The 22,451-nt window shown below is 38.5% G+C and overlaps 1 protein-coding gene across 2 annotated transcripts; it reads left to right on the plus strand.

The window, feature by feature from the left end:
• Nucleotides 1–346: 346 nt before the first annotated feature.
• Nucleotides 347–20,233, plus strand: LOC143741172 (uncharacterized). 2 transcript variants are annotated; one of them, XM_077233602.1, is made up of 4 exons: nt 347–486; nt 14,161–14,280; nt 14,441–15,274; nt 17,567–18,418. In XM_077233602.1, exons 2-4 carry the CDS (start codon nt 14,223–14,225, stop codon nt 18,322–18,324), a joined length of 1,650 nt encoding a protein of 549 aa, XP_077089717.1. In that variant the 5' UTR covers nt 347–486; nt 14,161–14,222; the 3' UTR covers nt 18,325–18,418. The 2 variants fall into 2 exon arrangements, with proteins under 2 accessions (XP_077089717.1, XP_077089716.1); XM_077233601.1 differs by lacking the exons at nt 347–486; nt 14,161–14,280; nt 14,441–15,274 and adding an exon at nt 16,389–17,144 and having other exon boundaries at nt 17,324–20,233.
• The last annotated feature ends 2,218 nt before the right edge of the window (nt 20,234–22,451 follow it).

Below are 22,451 nucleotides of genomic sequence, written 5' to 3' on the forward strand. Positions count from 1 at the left end.
AGGCTACTCTATTCAACAATTTATTTTTTAAATTTAAAACATTAGGCTACTCATTTTTACAAAAGTATTTGTAAAGGTAAAAAAATATACTGGAAAATCGATTTTTATATTGTCCCTTAATGAAAATATTCCCTTAATGGCAAATATTGTCCCTTAATGAAAAAGATGTGACTGTAGTCTAAGAGGAAGAGAGGGGGTACGCAGAAGGATGTTAAATGCCTCAGGGGAACGACACTCTTAAAAGTTTGAGGACCACTTGGCTAGAATATCTGAGCAATTCTCACTTTACCGCGATGCATTGCCTGTCAATCTAAATGTAAAGAATTCCCATCGCTGGAAATCCGCCAGTAGAGGCGCTCGAGCAACCGAAGCAATGACACACATCCGAGTCTAGGAGAAGAAGAGAAGTGAGCGAGGGAAGGGAACATAAACATGAGAAGTGGAACACAGCCGTTCATTCTGCTCTAAATCTGCTGTTTTCAGACTGTGAGTACATTCATTTTATCATTTATTAGGAGAAATCTAAATCCAAACGACTAAACGAGTCAGCTCATTTAGTGAATCATTCAGAAATGAGTCGATATGAACCGACTGATGTTGTTCACTAATGTTACGCTCGCGAAACGTAAACATTACTGATTTTTTTCACATTGCAATTTGTGAAGTTTATTATTTGTTTTAATTTTTTGCAATGAACAAATGAAACCTGTTAAAACAGAGTTTTTAATGATAAGTTATCATAAATAATGTCAGCAGGGCTCTATTTTTTTCTCCCTTGTTGAGAAAATTACATAAAGCGTCCCCTCTGTAAAACCACAATCGCCATTATATTAACACTGAGTAGCTATTATGTTAAATTTATCAGGCAAATAAAAAGTTTTGTTATAACATTCTGTTTAACTTGTACATTTTGTTATGCAACCATCTGACACACAGAGACCCGCAGAGACAGCTGCTGTCAAACTAGCTAAAATGGAGTGACGCAAGTAGCTTTGCAACAGAGCGGTCATTTGAAGTCGAGAACTTTTCTCCCCCACCTTCACCTGAAGTGGAGGAGGGTGAATTGTCTGTGGACACCAGCTCAAACTGCGGTCTTAACTCCCGCATTGCGATCGGCATCCGATTATTCTTATATTCAGTCATTTTGAGGTAATTTTTTCCAGGATTATTATTACTATTATGTTCATCATATTTTGCTGCTATGTGAAAAAAATAATCAGCAAATCGCGCCGGCGCGTTTGTCGACACCAGAGGATTAACTTTAGGGTAATTCCAGCGTTATGGATGTGACATTTGAACTCATAATGACAGGTGAAATGTCTCAGAAAAAAAAAACTTCTTACAATATTTAAATTGGAAATGCATATTCTCAGAGCACCCAATCTGGGGAATTGATAGGCAAAATATGTTCTTCTAAAATATATTTAAGCACCCCCAAAAAAGGAAAGTATGCATGCGTTATGGATTTGACGGAAAATGACAGAGTTTTTTGCGATACTGTTCGATTTCCTTTAAAGTCTGTGAACTTTTAAATCCAATGTATAAATATTGCTATCCATGGGCAAGGCTAGCCCCTTTTTAGGGGTGCTTCAGCACCCCTAAAAAGGAGCTCAGCACCCCTAAAACTTGGAGTAAAAAATGTTGTTATTCTAAAAATTTTGTTCGGCTTTGACAAGGTTAAATAATGTCCAAAACATACTTCGTAGTTTGTGGTTTAAAATGTATGTGTTAAGAATAAAAATGAAAACATCCCTGGCCCCGCTTAGCAAATGGTGTCACCCTCTTCTCTTCTTCTACTTCTCTGTACTTGCACTGCTCAGCACGAGTCTGCACGCCGTCATCCAGCGCGAAACACACGCAGAGTGAGATCCAGTTATGTAGTGTTGTGAAATGTGAATCAACTAAGTTGCTCCAGAGCTGTGTCTCACACTTCTTTCCTTTTAACGTTACCTATATTTGTTCCGATTCCGAAATCATATCGGTGAGTACTGGAGTCAGTATCCTGAATCACCATAGTACACCTATAATAACTGTTTATTTTCGGACTATTTTAGTCCAGAGGGTCGCCGCTGCTGTGGAATAGGCTAGCACAGGACCTGGGTGACTCGTCCATAGTCATCGGCCGACCAACCTCCCTTCCTCCCTGCTGAACGCGAGTGATTATAAATGCGTGAAATGAACTCACGGTGGTTTAGCGCTGTAAAATTAGTTTAATGTTCGATATTTCGCTGGACATTGTTTTCCCTTGCCACTGTTATAGGGTCGGCAGTCTTACAAAGATATCAATAGCAGGATTAGTTTTAACATTATGTAACCACTATTGACATTAAATATTCGTTCAAAATCACCGGTCCGTGCATTAATGCTGCATATTTATACCTCAGAATGCTTTGACGCGTTTCCACAACGCATGCCTGAGGGAATTGCCAATCCCACTAACTGTGTTAAACGTAGCCTATAATTTGTATTATTTAAAATTACTTTTCAAATTCCAAAGCTTGTAGAAGGTTCCTATTGGCAATGCTGATCTGGAAGCCTTGAGTAAATTAAATTATCTTAGAAAATGATTCATAAAACTCATCAGTTGAGCCTATGTTTACTTTCTTCACTGACACAGACGAAAATGAAAAGACTATCAGTCAAAGTTCAGCTTTAGGAGGGGAAGAAATACGGCAGGATAAGGCGACTGAGAGAAAAAGAAAGATTAAAATGAGCGAGCAGGTATTGACAAATAATCTAATGCACAATGACATGGTTTAAAGCTATTTATTATCAATTTTTTTGGCCTTCAAAAGTCTTAAATTGCACATATGTAGGTCAGAGAAATCAAAATTTTCCTAGGGGAGCATACCCCCGAAACCCCCTAACTACCTCACGTTTAAATGCACTTGGCTGTGGGGGGTGGGGGGGTAATGTGGGCTGATGTGGGCTACAATACCAAGGCTCAATTTTGGGTTGTCTGTGTGAACTCTCACAATTAAGCTGGTGTTCTGAAAAAGGTCTCAAAAAAGAAGAAAAAATATCTGGATTTTGGAGTCAGTTGAGCCAATGTTAAAATGATAAAGTAATTTTTCAATAGACATATTTTTTGTTTTTGTGTGAAAAGAGGGTGGGTGTTGGCAGTGGGGCTCATTGGGTGCTTTGCACCTCTAAAGCTCTGACCCTAGAGTCGCCCCTGTTGCTATCCACATGATGAAGGGGTCTTAGCTGAACATAAAAATATCAATGTTTAAAATATATATATTTTTATGAAGTGTATTATGAGGAAAAACCAACATTATGGATGTGACAAAAACCCTGTTATGGATGTGACGCGTCTGAAATACATAGAATCTGTTTGGAAAATCAACAATCAAACCATCATGGCACTTTTGTTGACGCATAATGGCTGTGTTTTCACATTAAGAAGACTGTCTGAAATGATTCTGAAGACAGAATGTAGCCCCCCCCCTAATTATGAATTAGTTTTTCTTTTAGCTTGGATCTTACTGTACATCTTAATTCAATATGTAAAAGTATTGAAGTATTGGTTTTTAGGATCATCTTACCATTTTATCCATCTGTCGTTGTGGTAGCCGTTTAGCTTTAAGATAACGCTATCTTCGAGCTGTCAAAACCTGAGCCTGAATGACAGGAAGCGCGAGCGAATTAGAGGGCGCCTGTTTCGCGCCTAAACCAATCAGGTTCCTCGCGCAATTGCAGGACGCCTCTCGACTTGGACGTGAATAGGCTACTATAAACACATAGACGGAACATTAAAGCAGAGACTATTACGGAAGACAGTCAAAATTAAAATACATTAAAAATTAATGTTTGTCATATATGAGTACAAAAGGTTTCCTCCACAGTCAGGTGAACCGATGGACATTATTGTCCGTAGATGTGAGTCACTAGCAATCATGTAACGCCTACATTTTTTGTGTCTAAATGATCGCACGGTTTTCGGCCAGTTTATGGATTTTAATGCACAGTCGCGAGTCAAAATCATCACATTTTATTTCGTATAAAAATGATTTGACAAAATAATTGACACGCAATATTATTAGCCTATTATTATTATTATTTTGTCAGCGTGATCGTACCGAGCCTCTAAAGGGACGTTGGTGGTGGAAAAAGCACATACAGATTACACAATCAGAGAGTTGCCTATTTCTTTTCGTTTTGATCTTTGCAATCTTTCTATAGATAGGCTATATTTCTGAGAGGCATACGTCGAGTTTCTGTTCAGTTATGAGACGCGCTCAAGTTTACGTGTTGCAAGTGATCGCACCTCCATGCTATTGATGAAACTTTGATTTAAAATTAAGATACAATTTATACAAAACGAAATTCACTTTAAATAAAGTCTTTCTACAAAACAAAACTTGAAATGAAGTGGCCAAAATCATTTCTGTCTTGAAACAGATCACAATAGTCATATGTATGATTTAATATGAAGCGTCCATAACGGTCATGTCCGTATATTTATTTCTCAGGCATGCCTCCATCTTTCTGAAAAATGCTTACTGTTAAAATAAAGTTTAAAAAGGGGGGTCTTTGATACCTTTTTTTGAAAGCATGAAATATGGCTGGTTGAAATTGTAATTTAAGCATTGTTGCTCACCTCATATCTGGTGGATAAACAAGGCGATTTTCTTAAAATTTTTGTTAAAGCACATTAATACAGTATATTACAGACCTAAATGGACAACTTAAAAAGGGTTTTGTTCTTTTGGTTAAAACTTTATTTTTTCATGGTAAAGATGACCTTTGCATGGAATTGCCCTTTAGCCTAATAAGAAGGAACATAAATTGTGATTAAAAATATATGCTCACTCACATCATAAATGAAGCCGAGTTCATGCAGGAACAGCAGCGTTTGGCAGCGCGAGCTGTGTGGAGAAGCCCATTTCCACCTCCATTGCCTTGGAGAAGCAATCCTACGTAAAATGCGGGTTGCACACTGGAGCGATAGGCGAGATTAACTACCTAGGCTACACGAAATAATCTAAATAACTATATAAATGCTAGGGGTGGGAATTGGCAAAAATGTGACGATTCGATAGTATTGCGATATTTGGGCTACGATTCAATATTATTGCGATTCGATTCTGCGATATTGCGATTCACGTCCCCAATATTATTCAAAGGCATTACAAAAAATTAGGAAAATAAGACCGCTCACCTCACTTTAAATGTCACATTTAATTCTGTAAACATTATCTTCTACACATTAACTGAAGAGCAAAAACTGAAAAACTTGTTCTTGAACATTCGGGACACATTGCAACACTGGTTTCATCACTTGCCCACCGCGGCACCGCAACAAAAACAAAAAAAAAAGTTTAAAGCGTTAAAAATGTTTAACGCAATTACGCAGTATCCGTTAAATCCTGCCTGTATTACACACACACACACACACACGGCCCACAGAAAAGACGCGCGTCAGTATCAAGTTCTCTTTCGGGCTCGCCATAACACACCATAACACACACAAATTATGCCAAAATGTCAGTTTTGTCGAGTGTTCTCATAAGAGCAATCTTGAATTATTTAAATAAACGTAGAGATTTGTGAGAAAATGGGACGCGTGTCAGATCGCGTCTCTGTCCCACATTGCACTGCATTAACGAATGTACAGCTTATGTACGCTCAACGCCTGTCGCTCACTCGTTTTCATTCACTCCTTCAAGTGAACAGTATTAGTGGACTAACGTTAACTTAGGGAATAGGCCTAACTTAGTGAATGAGGGTTTAGTGGGCGATTTCAACCCATGTTCTCAAGCAGTGAAAAATAGAGGACAATGACAACGCGCTGACAGACAAGACTGAGCAGGTAATAGCTATTTAATATGAAACAAACAAAACTCACTGAGCTCCCAGCACATAACTTAAAATTATTTAAATACAATAGAGTAACATAAAGCAGACATAATAGAGTAACATAAACCTGAGAATAATCATAAAACCGAAATTTACCCACACTTTCGATTTGAAAGATGCGGAGCGTCGTGTACAACCGTAATACTGAAGCCATTTTCATTTGAATTTGCTGTTGAATGTACGACAACAAAGCACCTCAACAAGCGCCACCTTGTGGATGTAATACGCAAATGTAAATGATCAGAGTAAACTCTGAGAAAACCGGAAAGTAAAACAGATAATTTTATAATTAAATATCGCAATACTTTGCGCTACTGTATCGATATAATTGCGTGCGCAAAATATCGCGATACTGAACAGAATCGATTTTTTCCCCCACCACTAATAAATGCTATGCTAACTATATGCTAATATATATCTATCCGTTTTCAATACTCGTAATTCCAACTCCTGACTCGCTACAGTAGTTTTGATGGAAGCAGATGCTTTTATACCAGGGGCTGCCAAGGGCGTGGTGAGCTCGCACCAAGGGCGTGACAGAGTGACGTCAGAGAGTATTCTACGTCAGAGAGTACCCCTACTGCAGGAGCTTTCCGCTTAACCTGAAGAGGGCAGCACTCGGACGTTTTTACACCATATATTTGAAAAGTAAAACACTTTATACCAAAATGTCAAAAAATTTACTCGAATCAATGAACAGCATTTATGAAGTTCCATTCTTACAGATAAGTAACAAAAAAAAGTTGTTTTAGTGTTTAGTTACTCTTTAATGCAGTGATGGACAGCTGCTTCCCCGGTCGCACTGGTCTTTGGATTTCATGTGATTTCTCATTGTGGTGGTGATATTATGATAACTCAGTTTCATTAATAATTGATTAAATGTAATTCCATTTTGCAATATAATTTTCATCTAAGTAATTCCAAACTTCGCGAAGCAGACGACGACATTATGTGATCAAATACAATCAACTTGATAAGCACGCTCCACAGCGCATTTAATTATAACTGCAATTTTTTTTTTTTTTGTACAATTTTAATAGTATTTTATTTTTCAAATAATAATTACAGATCGAAAATTCTAATATTCGTGCACATCCCTGGTCCATGTATCTTTTGGTCATTTGATTTTCCTTTCAGAAACGGGTAGAAAAATGAGAAAACAGTTCCTTTTTCATTTTTTTCCAAAAAGACAAAAAATATTAATTCAGCTTGGTTTTTTCATTTTTCGTTCTGAGGTAGAAAAAGGAATAAACCGCTTTAATATTCGATTTCTACACGTGGGCGAGAATTAAACGCCAGTCCTCCGCTGCAGCTGATGTGCGGATTCTTATCTCGTTTATTGCAACTACATTTCATCTTTTTCTCATCAAACAACCAGACTAACGAATGGCTCGACACAACCCGTACCGGGTAAGAGCCTAGACAGGGCTTACTTCTGTGTAGACCAAGAGTTCTCAAGTGCCATGGGGTCCGTGAAATAATTTGCTATTTTCCTATATTTTTTCCGGACTGTAAAGTCAAGTTTTTTTTTTATCATGAAGCACGCTGTGATTTATTCCTAAGGGACTTACCTATATAATGCATTTTACTTTAAATAATCTAGATGTTGACTTTCAAAAGTAGGCGCGCCAATGAGGCTATTCGCTGTATTTTGCTGTAGGCAACGCCAGAAATTTGTTCAAGGAGACCGAGACGCGCTAAAGCAGCGCATCATGTTGTTTGCTTTATTTTTGGGCGATATGGCCAAAAAAATTATCACAATATATGGTATAATATAATATAATTATTTTTATTTCTTTCAAGTTTAAAGGCAGATTTTTGCTCCTAAGTAAAAGTTGTAGAAACCAGAGCGTTAATTGTGGTTTTAAACTAGCTCTTTATTGTCAGAAAATTTCACAAATCTCAGGTAGAACATTCAAACATTTGTCATTTTTCCTTAACAAAATAAATTAATAGAAAATAATAAAATAAATAAATAAAAATAAAATAATCTTAATAGGAAAATTAATTTCTTAGTTTCAGCATGTGCTAATGGGGGATATTGTAAGTCTTGAAACAGGTTTGTGTTGCCTGACTTTGATGGCACAGTTTGCAGTGCAGGCTGCAATATTAATATTACATGTTTTGTCTCGAAACGCATATTTGACAGTGAGTTGACAGTATTAGCTTGAGTTAGGATGCAGATTTACTATGTTAAATTTATGTTCATTAACAAAAACAGTAACATCTGTTAAAAAAAATGAACTACCTCAATTTTATTTGGTAAAATGTAATATTCTGACTTTGAGTTTTATTAAAGTTAACCATTGGTCATCCAGTATCATGCATTTAGGTCATGATAACCACAGATAAAACCAGGCATAGCCTATAGCACCTCACTATCATCGCAAAATGTAACTTTATGGTTTCTATGGTAGTTGTATGAAAAACAGTAGCCTAAATACATTATTAAATACTGTAATTATATTCCATTAGTCCTTGAATACATTGTCTACATTAATAATATGATACAATTCAATATGTATATCCCGCATTTCATGGTGCGGTTAATATTACTAGGCTAACGTTACAGTAAACCCATGGTAAAGGATGGGAATTTGTAGACGGAAAAGCCTTCTGACTGTATTGTTGCACACAGTGTTTCTTTTGTTTGTCAGCGCTGTTTCATCTGCCTTTAAACTGGTTTAAATCACTGAGACATTTGTGTTCTTCGCTGAATTCAAGCGCTTCCCACTGGATCTTGTGACAGAGGCCGATCAGTGTAAACGCATCTGCTCTAGTGAGCTCGCCCTGCGCTGCCGTTTGGACTTTGAGCCGAGCGGATAAATGATCCGTGTGGCGCGCGGTTCAAATGAGTTTCGTTCCACTTTTGGCGCATAGGCTAAACATTATCGAACATTTATCGAACTCTTGAAATCGTTTCATCGAGAAAAAATTATGTCGCGTTAATTATCGTTTATCGCCCAGCCTAATTGAAAGTATGTTTTTTTTATATATTAAAAGTTATATTTTTAGCAAAAGGAGATAACTCCACATCTCATGTTTCAGAGTTAAACAAAACCAAGTAATTGATATGATATATAATAATACACTAAGTTAATTATAGACACCTGAAAGTTTCTGATAAAAAGTTTCAACTTTTATTTTCCTTTTCCTTTTATTTCCGTTTTTTAACGGTTTCTGCTGTAAAACATGAACTCGCGATGCCTTGACAGTGGACAATACCGGGTTTTGTGACGAAACGTGTTTAGGGTTCAGTCAATTTTGTCAGGCGTCTATTTCAGCTGAGGAAATGAACGATACAAGATAGTATGGTGAGTAAATGAAAATGCACGCTTTGGAGGAAATGTGTAGAGGGACGTTATGTGAGGATGTGGAAAGTGTCAAAATAAAGGTACCTCATATTGATATTTTACGTATGGCATCAACACACCTTATCGATAGAGGTTTGATCGAAGCATCAAACCATATTGATGTATTGTTACACCCCTACTCTGCACTGGCTTCCTCTCGCTGCTCGCATCAAGTTCAAGACATTGACGCTTGCTTACAGATCTACCACAGACTCAGCTCCCTCCTACTTTCACTCGCTCTTACGAGTCTACATCCATACCAGAAGTCTACGATCGGACAATGAGCAACGGCTCGTAGTACCATCACAGAAAGCCACAAAATCACTCTCCAGAATATTTCGATTCACTGTTTCTTGGTGGTGGAATTATCTCTCCACCTTCATCCGGAATGCAGAATCCCTGACAACATTCAAAAGACAGATGAAAACTCATCTCTTCTGTGAGAAATGTGCCTCTCTGTGATGGTACCACAAGCCGTTGCTCATTGACCGATCGTAGACTTCTGGTAGGGATGTAGACTCGTAAGTAGGGCTGGGTACCGAGTTCGGTACTTTTTTAGGTACCGACCGAATTGCCTCGATACTACCGAGTATCGAAACATGTCTTGTTTTTCGGTACTAAGTTTCGGTACCTAAGAGGTTAATCTCGTCAACGTCAGTTAAACAATAAACATGCAGCATGATTGGCTGTGGCGGAAAAACACTAGTTTACGCGGCTGCCCAGAGACGTGGCTCGTCGCACGTGTGGCTGTAGTGTGTGTGTGTGTAAGCGTCCAACCCAGATAGACAGAAAATATGTGGAAATGATCAAAAGTTTACCTATGTACCCGACTCGATGCCATAAGCACACGATGCAATATTTTCGACAAGATAATTGCTGCCAAGACCGGTAACACGGTAAATCTGATAAGGCACTTAAAAGCGCACAGAATACACTCGAGAGTAGAAAGTTTATCCGCCTTCGACTACAAGAACTGGAGCGCGTCACAAATGAACCGAAACTCAGCGTATAGGATACTTGCCTCACTGACATGAGAAATAGTTCTATATATGTTCAAAATATGTCTACTTTTAAACGAAACAATTAGAAATAAATAGTTTGATTACCTAATCCATATAGGCGCGCGCGCGTTCACTACTGCAGGGATGTCGAGTCAGCATCGCAAATTCGCAAATTCATTAATAAACAATTAAAATATCTCCTTGCTATCGTTTCCCGACACATCCATAATCATTAGGCTATTTTTGCCAGCGCTTTGCGCAAGCTTCATGTGTGCTGAGCGCGAGGCATATATCCCGCACCCCAGTAGCCTATATTTAATTCAATTCACATTTATTTGTATAGCATTTTTCACAATACATAGCCTATCGTTTCAAAGGAGCTTTACAGAAAATGCATGTGTCTAAATTACAATTTAGAGGCATCTGTTATCAGGGGTGACTGTGTGTAATGCATTTCAATTAATTTTCATTCAGTTTCATTGTTAAACAATGCATTAAGTTAAGGCAGAAACAATGAGCTCATTGAAGTAAAGAATACATGTTGTTAAATGATTAGGAAACATAGAAAACTGTAGCATTGGTGCTTTTTTACAGACTCAAAATATGAGTGTAAAAAAGTCAACAAACTGAAAAAATAAGTTTTTTTTTTTTTAGGTAATGTTATATTGATAAAATTGGTATCGAGAAAAGTAAGCGTCAATGCCTTGAACTTGATTCAAGCAGCGAATTGTAGCGAGTGCAGGGTGGGCTCTTCTGGGCTCGTCAAAGACAATACGAGCGGCAGCATTCTGAATCATTTATAGAGGTTTAGTTGCACATGATGGAAGTCCAGCCAGAAGAGCTTTGCAGTTATCAAGCCTAGAAATGAACAGGGCCTTGACAAGAAGTTGTGTTGTACGCTTAGTTAGGAAAGGCCTGATCTTCCTGATGTTGTGCAGTGCAAACCTGCGTGATCAAGCTGTCTTTGTAATGTGGTCTGTGAAGGTCAGCTGGTCCTCAAATATTACTCAAGATTTCTGACCGATCTTGATGGGGTGGTAGGGAAGACGAGAATCTCAGTCTTTGCCAGGTTGAGCGCCGGAGATGTTCCTTCAATCATGCCGAGATATCCAACAGACAGCTTGAGATTCGTGCAGCTACTGCAGGATCATCGGGTTGAAATGAAATGCCGCCCTGGCTCCCTGAACTGTCTGGTCCGCCTTGGCCCCCGGAACTGTCTGGTCCGCCTTGGCTCACTGAACTGTCTGGTCCGCCTTGGCCCCCTGAACTGTCTAGTCCGCCTTGGCCCCCTGAACTGTCTGGTCCGCCCTGCCCCCTGAACTGTCTGGTCCGCCCTGCCCCCTGAACTGTCTGGTCCGCCCTGCCCCCTGAACTGTCTGGTCTGCCATGGCCCCCTGAACTGTCTGGTCCGCCCTGGCCCCCTGAACTGTCTGGTCCGCCATGGCCCCCTGAACTGTCTGGTCCGCCTTGGCCCCCTGAACTGTCTGGTCCGCCTTGGCCCCCTGAACTGTCTGGTCCGCCTTGGCCCCCTGAACTGTCTGGTCCACCTTGGCCCCCTGAACTGTCTGGTCCGCCTTGGCCCCCTGAACTGTCTGGTCCACCTTGGCCCCCTGAACTGTCTGGTCCGCCTTGGCCCCCTGAACTGTCTGGTCCGCCTTGGCCCCCTGAACTGTCTGGTCTGCCTTGTCCCCCTGAACTGTCTGGTCCGCCTTGGCCCCCTGAACTGTCTGGTCTGCCTTGGCCCCCTGAACTGTCTGGTCCACACTCCACGGCCCTCCTCCAAGACCGCCTCCGCTTCACCACCCTCCTGAACTATTGCTTTTTGGTTTTGTTGGGCTTTAGGAGCTGCCCATAGAGGGGGGGTATGTCATGGTTTGGGTTTTGTTCTTTGTTCCTGTTTCATGCAATTCATGTGATCCTGCCATGTGTTCCATTGTCTGATGTGTCATGTTGTTATTGGTTCATTGTTTAATTGTTCACAATTGTTTTAATTTCAACCATGTGTTCTTGTTGAGTTCATTAAAAGTTCACTCATAGGGGTTCATGAAAGGACACTTGAAGAGATCTTATCAGACTGTGAGAACATTTGCTATTTATTATGAGAAATATAAATCTGAAAACATGAACTGAGCCAAAGTCCCTTTATTTTAATCAGCACTCATCTTTGAAAGGCCTCAGATATTTCAGTCATGCATGTGCAGCTCGAACATCAAATTCTCCAAACCACTAAGCTAAAGCTTAAAATTATATTTCATATTTGAAATTACCAAAGAAATCTTGTTTCTAAATAAAAAAAAAATGTTCAGGCTGGACCAGCCAACATTGCGCATGTTCAGTTCTAAGTGTGCATCTCAGAACACCGACTGTTTCTATACCAAACAGAGTTTCTAACGGCAGCTGTAGTGATGCAATGACTTAACCGATTGGCAATTGGCTCTTTGACCCTTGTGCAGTCTTCGTTTAGGAGTTAACCACGGGGTCTTGGTGTCTCTAGAGACCCCAGGCAACAAAATGTAATTTTGTGATGAAATATTTATTTTTAAAAACTTTTTTTACTCTGTTTATTAATGTTTTCACTCCACATTTGTGCAGTTTTGGGAGGATTTATGATATCTAAAGAGGGCAAGGTTTCAACTGAACTATGCATAGGCTAAAAAACAGATAATGGCCTACTATGTGTGCAAAATTTAATTTTACAACATTTTCTAAATGTGCAGCTGTAAATTATGTAATTAGTGACAGAAATAACTAGTTTTAGGTACATCTCATCTGAATGGCAAACTATTACTTTTTCTCAATTTTGCACACATTCACACGTCAACATGACATCATGACTTTGCGTAAACATACACGCCACTTTCAAGTCAAGTGGCGTGTTATCTATACGCATTTTGAGTTATCCGCGTGTATGTCCACGCCGAAATCTTTTGCGTGTATGTCTACGCCATTAAATGTCCGAGTGATTCCGCGTGTATGTGTACGCCGTTAAATGTCCGAGCGAAACGAAGCAAAATCTATATCTACATCTGTGGAGCGATATTTCTTTTCCTGGGATGGTAGGAGAACACTCATAAATGGTATTAACCCCAGTGACGGGTAGGTTTAGGGACGGGGTTGGGGTAGGTCATATATTTATATATACATAATACATTAATATAACGTTAAGTCAAAGGCGTTGATAAACACGCTGAAAAGCGGTTATGCGTGTTGATAGCACGCCAAAAATGGAAATACGAATTGGCGTGTCATACATATGCCATTTCAAGAGATCAGTCTGCACACGTATAACAATTGTCTGATTACAGCAAGTTGAACTTGGCAACTATTTCAACTTAATAAAACCATTTAGAAATCATTTGGATGTTTAAATAACATGTTCCCGTGAAAATGGTGACTTTCCCCGCTCCCCCCAGCGTTCCCAGGCGGAAAACCAACCTTGCAACATGGGGACTAACGTCCCGGTAAGTTGGAAATAGGAAGTCTTGTGAGAAGCGAGAACGAGCGAGAAACAAACTGCTTTACGGCAATTCAACATAAACACACACGCCATGATACTGTGTATGATGTATTAACCACCTCGGTAGACGTAGCTCTACACGATAAAGTTGGCCGGCTCCGATAATAACAAATGCACATGAGCAGCGGTTGAAAGGGGGAGGAGGGGCCGCAAGTGAGTTTTTTTACGACAGTGTTGTGAAATATACGCCCAACAGCTGTAGGGGAGCTCGCTGAGAAAACATGCGACAACAAAAGTGAAAATCTGCGAAGAAATGGCTAGAGCTGCCAAGTTCCCCTTTAAACCATGAATAATCCAGAGTGATTGTAAGTGTGATGATCATATGCTAAATGAGCAACAACAACCACAATTAACTCCTTCAGTCAGTGAAGCTCCAACAGCCGTTCATGAGAGTTTAAATGCTGAGAATATTCCCATCTTCCCACAGGAGAAGAAGCAGCAAGCAGGAGGAATTACTCCAGGAGAAACTACTGACATACTATTGTAAAGATGGAGATTAAGGAAGAACCCTGCAGAATAAAAGATGAAGATGCAGAGGAACAAATAGGTTTGTGTTTTCCTTCATTCTCTTTAATGACTGATGAGGAATACATCAATACATCTAAAATTAGATCCTAGTAGACTCAGTAGTAAACTTTGTGCTGAATTAAGAATGAACTTTGTTTCTCATTTGTCCTTTTTAAATTGAATGAATATGTTTATTTTAGACCTGATGAAAATGAATGAAGACAAACACCATCGTTTCACAAATGAAGATGGAAAACTCAAATATAAAAATGAAGACCAACATCTGTTACAAAAACCTCATTTCAAAAATGTAGATGGAAATGCAGTTGTTTCAAAGACTGAAGAGAATTTCACACAAAAACAATTAGGAAAATCTGGAGTCAAAGGATCTTTCACCTGCTCTGAATGTGGAAAGAGTTTCAGACAGAAATCAGACCTTAAAAGACACATGAGAATTCATACTGGAGAAAAGCCTTATACATGCACTCAGTGTGGAAAGAGTTTCATTCGGAAAGAACACCTAAATGATCACTTGAGAATTCACACTGGAGAAAAGCCTTATACATGCTCTCACTGTGGAAAGAGTTACAGACATCAAGGACACCTAAGTGTGCACATGAAAGTTCACACTGGAGAAAAACCGTTCACATGCTCTCAGTGTGGAAAGAGTTTCACATCCAAAAGAAATCTCAACTATCATCTGCTCTCTCACTCTGGATTGAGATCATTTAGCTGTGATCACTGTGATAAAACATTTGTTGTGAAATCACACTTAAGAACACACCTTAACGTTCATACTGGTGTAAAGCCTCACTTTTGCTCTTTTTGTGGAAAGAGTTTTTTACTTCTGCAAACTTTACAAGTGCACCAGAGTATTCATACAGGTGTGAGACCTTATATGTGCTTTGACTGTGGGAAGAGCTTTATTACATCCAGCAACTTAAAAACACACCAGAGAATTCATACTGGAGAAAAACCGTACAAGTGTTCACAATGTGGAAAGAGTTTCACTCAGCTATCTCATCAATTGAATCATAAGAAAAAACGTTGCCCGAAGCTGTCTAATGAGCAAAGTTCATGTTCAGATCCATCACTTACAAATAATACACTTACAAGTAAATAATTTGACATTCAGTAATATTCAATACTAAACTTAAACTAATCTTGACAAACTATATATCATTTGAAAGCTTACAATCTCTAGTTTCCATATTTGGTGACTGAGTTTCAAAATAAATGACAGAGGAGCCATCATTTTTAAAATTGCTACAAGAATATTTTCATACTCCTAAGGCATGTTCAGAAATGAACATGAAAAATCATGAAAGAATGGTTGAAACCTGAGTTTGTTTTCATGCCAAGAGTTCAAAAGATAACATCCATTCATTTTATTTTAGAACAAAATAAAAATATAATAGATTCACCATTTGTGATGTGGCAACGAGCAATAATGCACATACATGTTCTTTTTATGTTTCTTAGAGGTTGAATTCATATTAAAATTGGCCAAACTTCCCATACTACTTCTGAATAGGATGTCTACTTCATAAATTGTATGAAAATTGTTGAAATAATGGTTCACATCAATCAAATCACATATGGAAATGGTGGTGCCCTTATATGGGCAGTAATGGAGTCTTGTTTTCACCTAGTGAAAAGGTTTGGTACTACGCCCAAAAAAATCTTACTGAAAGCTCTTCGCAATCACACTACGTTAACTGACTAGAGGCCAACAGAGAAGGAAATGAATAGTTGAAATAAAGTCGTTATTTTTGTTTTTTTGCACACAAAAAGTAATCTCGTCGCTTAATAAACTTAATATTGAGCCACTGTAGTCCCTTGGACTATTTTAACGATGTCTTTAATAACTTTTCGGGGCTGGCAAGAATGATCCAGCTCTCAGATTTCATCAAAAATATCTTAATTCGTATTCCAAAGATGAACGAAGGTCTTACGGGGTTGGAACATCATGAGGGTGAGTAAATACTGACAGAATTTTCATTTTTGGGTGAACTATCCCTTTAACATAGAAAGAAATAATACCAAAGCACTGAGACTGGATCAGTTTTTTCAGTTTTTTTGAAGCGGGGTTATAAAAAGGTTTATAACTTTTATTAATAACTATATTTATACCGAACATTTTATCGAACTTTGCAGCGTCTCAGACATGCGTACTAAAAATACGGCGCCCAATTTAAAATACGTCCAACTTTTTAAAACGTATCTCTGGGCCTTGCGTTTTTTCCTTTTCACTGACCGCGTCTCGTTTTTAACGCCTGAATGGCTCTTAACTGATTGAAAAATAATCAATGCATTCTTATATCAGTGTTGTTATTGTTTAAGCAGAAAGATTTCCTCAAACATTAAGTTTAACAATATTAATAGTAAACCAAATAGGGGAAGGTTTTAACTGAACTATCCATAGGCTAAAAACAGATACAAGCCTACTCTGTGTGCCTAAATTACATTTTATAACATTTTCTAAATGCGCTGCTGTAAATCAGTCTTTAGTGGCAGAAATAACTGTAGTTTTAGGTGCATCTCATCTGAATGGCAAAATATTCCTTTGTCTCTATTTTGCACACATTCCCACATTTAATTGCTGTCTGATTACAGCAATCAACCCTTAATTCACTTAAACCATGAATAATTGCGAGTGATTGTAAGTGTGATGATCATCTGCTAAATGAGCAACAACGACCACAATTCACTCCTTCAGTCAGTGAAGCTCCCACAGCCGTTCATGAGAGTTTAAATGCTGGGAATATTCCCATCTTCCCACAGGAGAAGAAGAAGCAAGCAGGAGGAATTACTCCAGGAGAAACTACTGACATACTATTGTAAAGATGGAGATTAAGGAAGAACCCTGCAGAATAAAAGATGAAGATACAGAGGAACAAACAGGTTGGTGTTTTCCTTCATTCTCTTTATTGACTGATGAGAAACATTAAGATGAAAACTGATATATAACTTTACATCTAAAACTAGATACTAGTAGACTCAGTAGTAAACTTTGTGCTAAATAAAGAATTAACTTTGTTTCTAATTTTTCCTTTTTAAATTGAATTTACTGTTTATTTTAGACCTAATGGAAGTGAATGAAGACCAACACCATCGATTCATAAACGAAGATGGGAAACTGACATATAAAAATAAAGATAAACACCTGTTACAAAAACCTCATTTTAAAAATGATGGAAATGCAGTTGTTTCAAAGAATGAAGAGAATTTCACACAAAAACAAGTTGGAAAATCTGGAGTCAAAGGATCTTTAACCTGCTCTGAATGTGGAAAGAGTTTCATATATAAATCAAACCTTAACAGACACATGATGATTCACACTGGAGAAAAGCCTTATACATGCACTCAGTGTGGAAAGAGTTTCATATATAAAACAGACCTTAAGAGACACATGATGATTCACACTGGAGAAAAGCCTTATACATGCTCTCAGTGTGGAAAGAGTTTCGGACGTAAAGGACCCCTAAATGATCACATGATTATTCACACTGGAGAAAAACCGTTCACATGCTCTCAGTGTGGAAAGAGTTTCGGACGTAAAGGATACCTAAATGATCACATGAGAATTCACACTGGAGAAAAACCGTTCACATGCTCTCAGTGTGGAAAGAGTTTCATTCGCAAAAGCGCTCTCAACATTCATTTGCGCCATCACTCTGGAGTGAGATCATTCAGCTGTGATCAGTGTGATAAAACATTTGTTGTGAAATCACACTTAAGAAAACACCTTACAATTCATACTGGTGTGAAGCCTCACATTTGTTCTTTTTGTGGAAAGTGTTTTTCACTACTGGAACAGTTAAAAGACCATGGGCGTATTCATACTGGTGTGAGACCTTATATGTGCTTTGACTGTGGGAAGAGCTTTATTACATCCAGCAACTTAAAAACACACCAGAGAGTTCATACTGGAGAGAAACCGTACAAGTGCTCACACTGTGGAAAGAGATTCACTCAGCTATCTCATCTACTGAATCATAAGAAAAAATGTTGCTCAAAGTTGTCTGAGCAAAGTTCATGTTCAGATCCATCACTTACAAACAATACACTTACAAGTAAATAATTTGACATTCAGATTAATCAAAAGCTGGATAATTTGCTAAAATTAGTAGTGAAGTTTGATTGTTTGACAAGAGGAACCTTTGGGGACGGTCAAATTAATAATTTAGAAAACTAATTTGTGAATGGATGTGTTTTGTTTCTTTGTGGAGTTTTTTTTTTTCAGATTAATTGTGCATATGAGGCATCTGTGTAACAATCCATATTTCAAACAACTTGTTTTATCTGTTGAGACGTGGTGCATTAAATATAAAGACTTTTTGTTTGCATTGAAATCACACTGCACAATGTGAAAAATGATGAAAATGTGATTATATATACACTCACCTAAAGGATTATTAGGAACACCATACTAATATAGTGTTTGACCCCCCTTCGCCTTCAGAACTGCCTTAATTCTACGTGGCATTGATTCAACAAGGTGCTGAAAGCATTCTTTAGAAATGTTGGCCCATATTGATAGGATAGCATCATGCAGTTGATGGAGATTTGTGGGATGCACATCCAGGACACGAAGCTCCCGTTCCACCACATCCCAAAGATGCTCTATTGGGTTGAGATCTGGTGACTGTGGGGGCCATTTTAGTACAGTGAACTCATTGTCATGTTCAAGAAACCAATTTGAAATGATTCGAGCTTTGTGACATGGTGCATTATCCTGCTGGAAGTAGCCATCAGAGGATGGGTACATGGTGGCCATAAAGGGATGGACATGGTCAGAAACAATGCTCAGGTAGGCCGTGGCATTTAAACGATGCCCAATTGGCACTAAGGGACCTAAACTGTGCCAAGAAAACATCCCCCACACCATTACACCACCACCAGCAGCCTGCACAGTGGTAACTAGGCATGATGGATCCATGTTCTCATTCTCTTTACGCCAAATTCTGACTCTACCATCTGAATGTCTCAACAGAAATCGAGACTCATCAGACCAGGCAACATTTTTCCAGTCTTCAACTGTCCAATTTTGGTGAGCTCTTGCAAATTGTAGCCTCTTTTTCCTATTTCTAGTGGAGATGAGTGGTACCCGGTGGGGTCTTCTGCTGTTGTAGCCCATCCGCCTCAAGGTTGTGCGTGTTGTGGCTTCACAAATGCTTTGCTGCATACCTCGGTTGAAACGAGTGGTTATTTCAGTCAAAGTTGCTCTTCTATCAGCTTGAATCAGTCGGCCCATTCTCCTCTGACCTCTAGCATGAACAAGGCATTTTCGCCCACAGGACTGCCGCATACTGGATATTTTTCCCTTTTCACACCATTCTTTGTAAACCCTAGAAATGGTTGTGCGTGAAAATCCCAGTAACTGAGCAGATTGTGAAATACTGAGACCGGCCCGTCTGGCACCAACAACCATGCCACGCTCAAAATTGCTTAAATCACCTTTCTTTCCCATTCTGACATTCAGTTTGGAGTTCAGGAGATTGTCTTGACCAGGACCACACCCCTAAATGCATTGAAGCAACTGCCATGTGATTGGTTGATTAGATAATTGCATTAATGAGAAATTGAACAGGTGTTCCTAATAATCCTTTAGGTGAGTGTATATATTAGTGCTGTCAATCGATTAAAAATTAACTTGATTAATCAAAAAAACATTGTGATTAATCGCAATTAATCAAAATTAAAAACACTTACGTTTTTATAAGGTTTATATTTAGTTTATGTATTTTGTAATGTAATAATTTCAGTTAATTTCCAATAATGTAGAGACAACAAAAAGACAGTATATTTTAAATACTTGTTTAATGTTATCTTTTTTTATGAATGAAGGTTAGTATCACTGATACTAATACAGCCATTGATGTCTGGATATAAATTATCCAATTTTAAACATTATGTGACTGAGCGTTCGTATAAGGTTCGTCTAACACTTAGAAATAAGAAAACAATAAAACCATAGCTGTTTGAACTCATCTCCACTTAATTGTGTGTTTAAATGTTTTTTATTTGGTATTTCAGCAGAAGATCATTTGTAACAACACTTTTTCTTATCCAAACAAATAAAATGTACATCCTATGAAATATGCATTGAAAAAAAAAAATCCACAAAAACTCAATCCAAAAGTGCTATCCGGTGGTAAAAGCAGGTGATGAAGGCATAGTAAACATTAAATAAATAAAGGGGGACCTTTTTTTTTCAAATAACTAAAAAATAACTTTTTTTTAGAGCACACCTAATTCTTTCTAAATGTAGTGTACCCGGCAACTTTTTCAGCCATAGTTAAGCGTTGGAACTTCCTTTTTCTTCCAAAACAAAAGAATATTTTTTTTTTAGCAGAAATTAAACCATACAAAACCAGTCAGTATCTGGTGTGCCCACCATTTGCCTCACGCAGTGCAACACATCTCCTTCGCATAGATTGATCAGGTTGTTTATTGTGGCGTGTGTAATGTTGGTCCACTCCTCTTCAATGGCTGTGTGAAGTTGTTGGATATTAGCAGGACCTGGAACATGCTTTCGTATAAATGAGTCTCTTGCAGGAACATAACATCCGAAGACTTTTCCCCTTATTAACTGGTTTATTCAGCCCTTTAACATTTAGTGAAGCCCCCTTTTATGATTATAATCAGTGTTGTAATGTAACGGAGTACAAATACTTCGTTACTGTACTTAAGAAGAAATTTCACGTATCTGTACTTTACTTCGCGATTTAAATTTATGTCAACTTTCACTTTTACTACATTTCACTTTTTCACTACATTTCCTAGATAAAATGTATACTTTTACTCCGATATATTTCCACTAAGCATCTTCGTTACTCGTTACTACAAAATAAAATCAGAAGAAATGTGTGCGGCTGCAATAAGGGAGGTTTGGCGGATCACTGCTCTTAGATTGCATTACGCACGCTCCGCATGCTCTATTTCAGCGTAATGCTTGTTTTTTGCCAAAGGAGAAGGAAGCACAACTGAAACCGCCATGGAAGCACCTACTGAAGGACCGGGGGGAACTCATTTTCCTCGATTTACTGAAGCCTATGTGTAAAACGCATTTGCAGCTGCACAGCTAGCACATTGAGCGTCTGGCTCGCTCATCGGCTGTGCTGCGGCAACTGCACATCCAATGGCGCGGGCGCCTCTGACGTGCGACCAATGAGCTAGCCCTACGACATTACACGTCAGAGCCCGCCAAGGGGGCGTGGTCTTAGCCTATAATAGTCCCCTGAATTCGATATTATAGCAGGTTTAACGACTGAAGCGACAACTCGCCAGGTTACTATAGTGCGGCCGGCTACGCAATACTCGTTCCCTCTCTCAGGGAACTGAGGTTGCGATAGTAACCGAGTAGTTCCCTTTCGAACGGCCACAATAAAGTTCACAATCAAAGTTCTAACCGCTTGCTTTAAAAATAAAAATAAAATTACTTTTACTTCAAATACTTAAGTACAGTATATATCAGATACTTTAAGACTTTTACTTAAGTAATATTCTAAAAGGTAACTTTCACTTCTACCAAAGTCTTTTTCTAGGACGATACTTGTACTTTTACTCAAGTATTGCTTTCTAGTACTTTATACAACACTGATTATAACAGACATCCTAATCTGCTCCAACCAATTATCTACACACTACACTGGTAGTTGTTTCCATGGAAATGTTTAACACCAACCCATCCTCCCAACAAAACATTAGATAACACAACATGTTGAGCTGTTAAAGGAACAAATGTACAGCTCAACTTTTCACGAAGTTGAAGGCAAGAAAAGTGTAAACTAAAAATTAGAACGTAGAAAATAAAAAGCCCACCTCCACATATTACCTTTTAAAGACTTCACAAACATCCAGCATCGAGTCCGCTAAATAAAAGAAACTTCCAACAAAACAACAGGAATTCTTCGAGTTATTGTTCAACATCTACTTTACTGCCCCAAACTGTTCAAATGCAATTTTCATTTAAAAAAGCAGGTTGCAAATTATTCTGAACGTATGCAACACTACAAAGGCTTCAAGATCACTAGCGAACTTTATGTTGTCTTGTTTTAATGAAATTTGAGTGAAAGTCAGCGGAGCTAAAAAACAACACATCTTACTCCATCCTTAACCCGGAAGTCTCCTCTCTCCACTTTATGAGATGATGTTTGTATGCAACACATGAGTAACTAACTCCAAAAACCTCCGACACTCCAGTAC

This window comes from Siphateles boraxobius, unplaced genomic scaffold (assembly GCF_051911475.1).
Source record: "Siphateles boraxobius isolate OS27281-9 unplaced genomic scaffold, OSU_SipBor_1 18, whole genome shotgun sequence".
NCBI classification, from domain to species: Eukaryota; Metazoa; Chordata; class Actinopteri; order Cypriniformes; family Leuciscidae; genus Siphateles; species Siphateles boraxobius.

Excerpts from the sequence above, each read along its gene's own strand:
- LOC143741172 (XM_077233602.1), top strand. The coding sequence starts at position 14,223 with ATGGAGATTAAGGAAGAACCCTGCAGAATAAAAGATGAAGATGCAGAG. Across the intron at positions 14,281-14,440 it reads AGATGCAGAGGAACAAATAG|ACCTGATGAAAATGAATGAA; the intron begins GTTTGTGTTTTC and ends TGTTTATTTTAG. Across the intron at positions 15,275-17,566 it reads GCTATCTCATCAATTGAATC|ACATGATGATTCACACTGGA; the intron begins ATAAGAAAAAAC and ends ACCTTAACAGAC.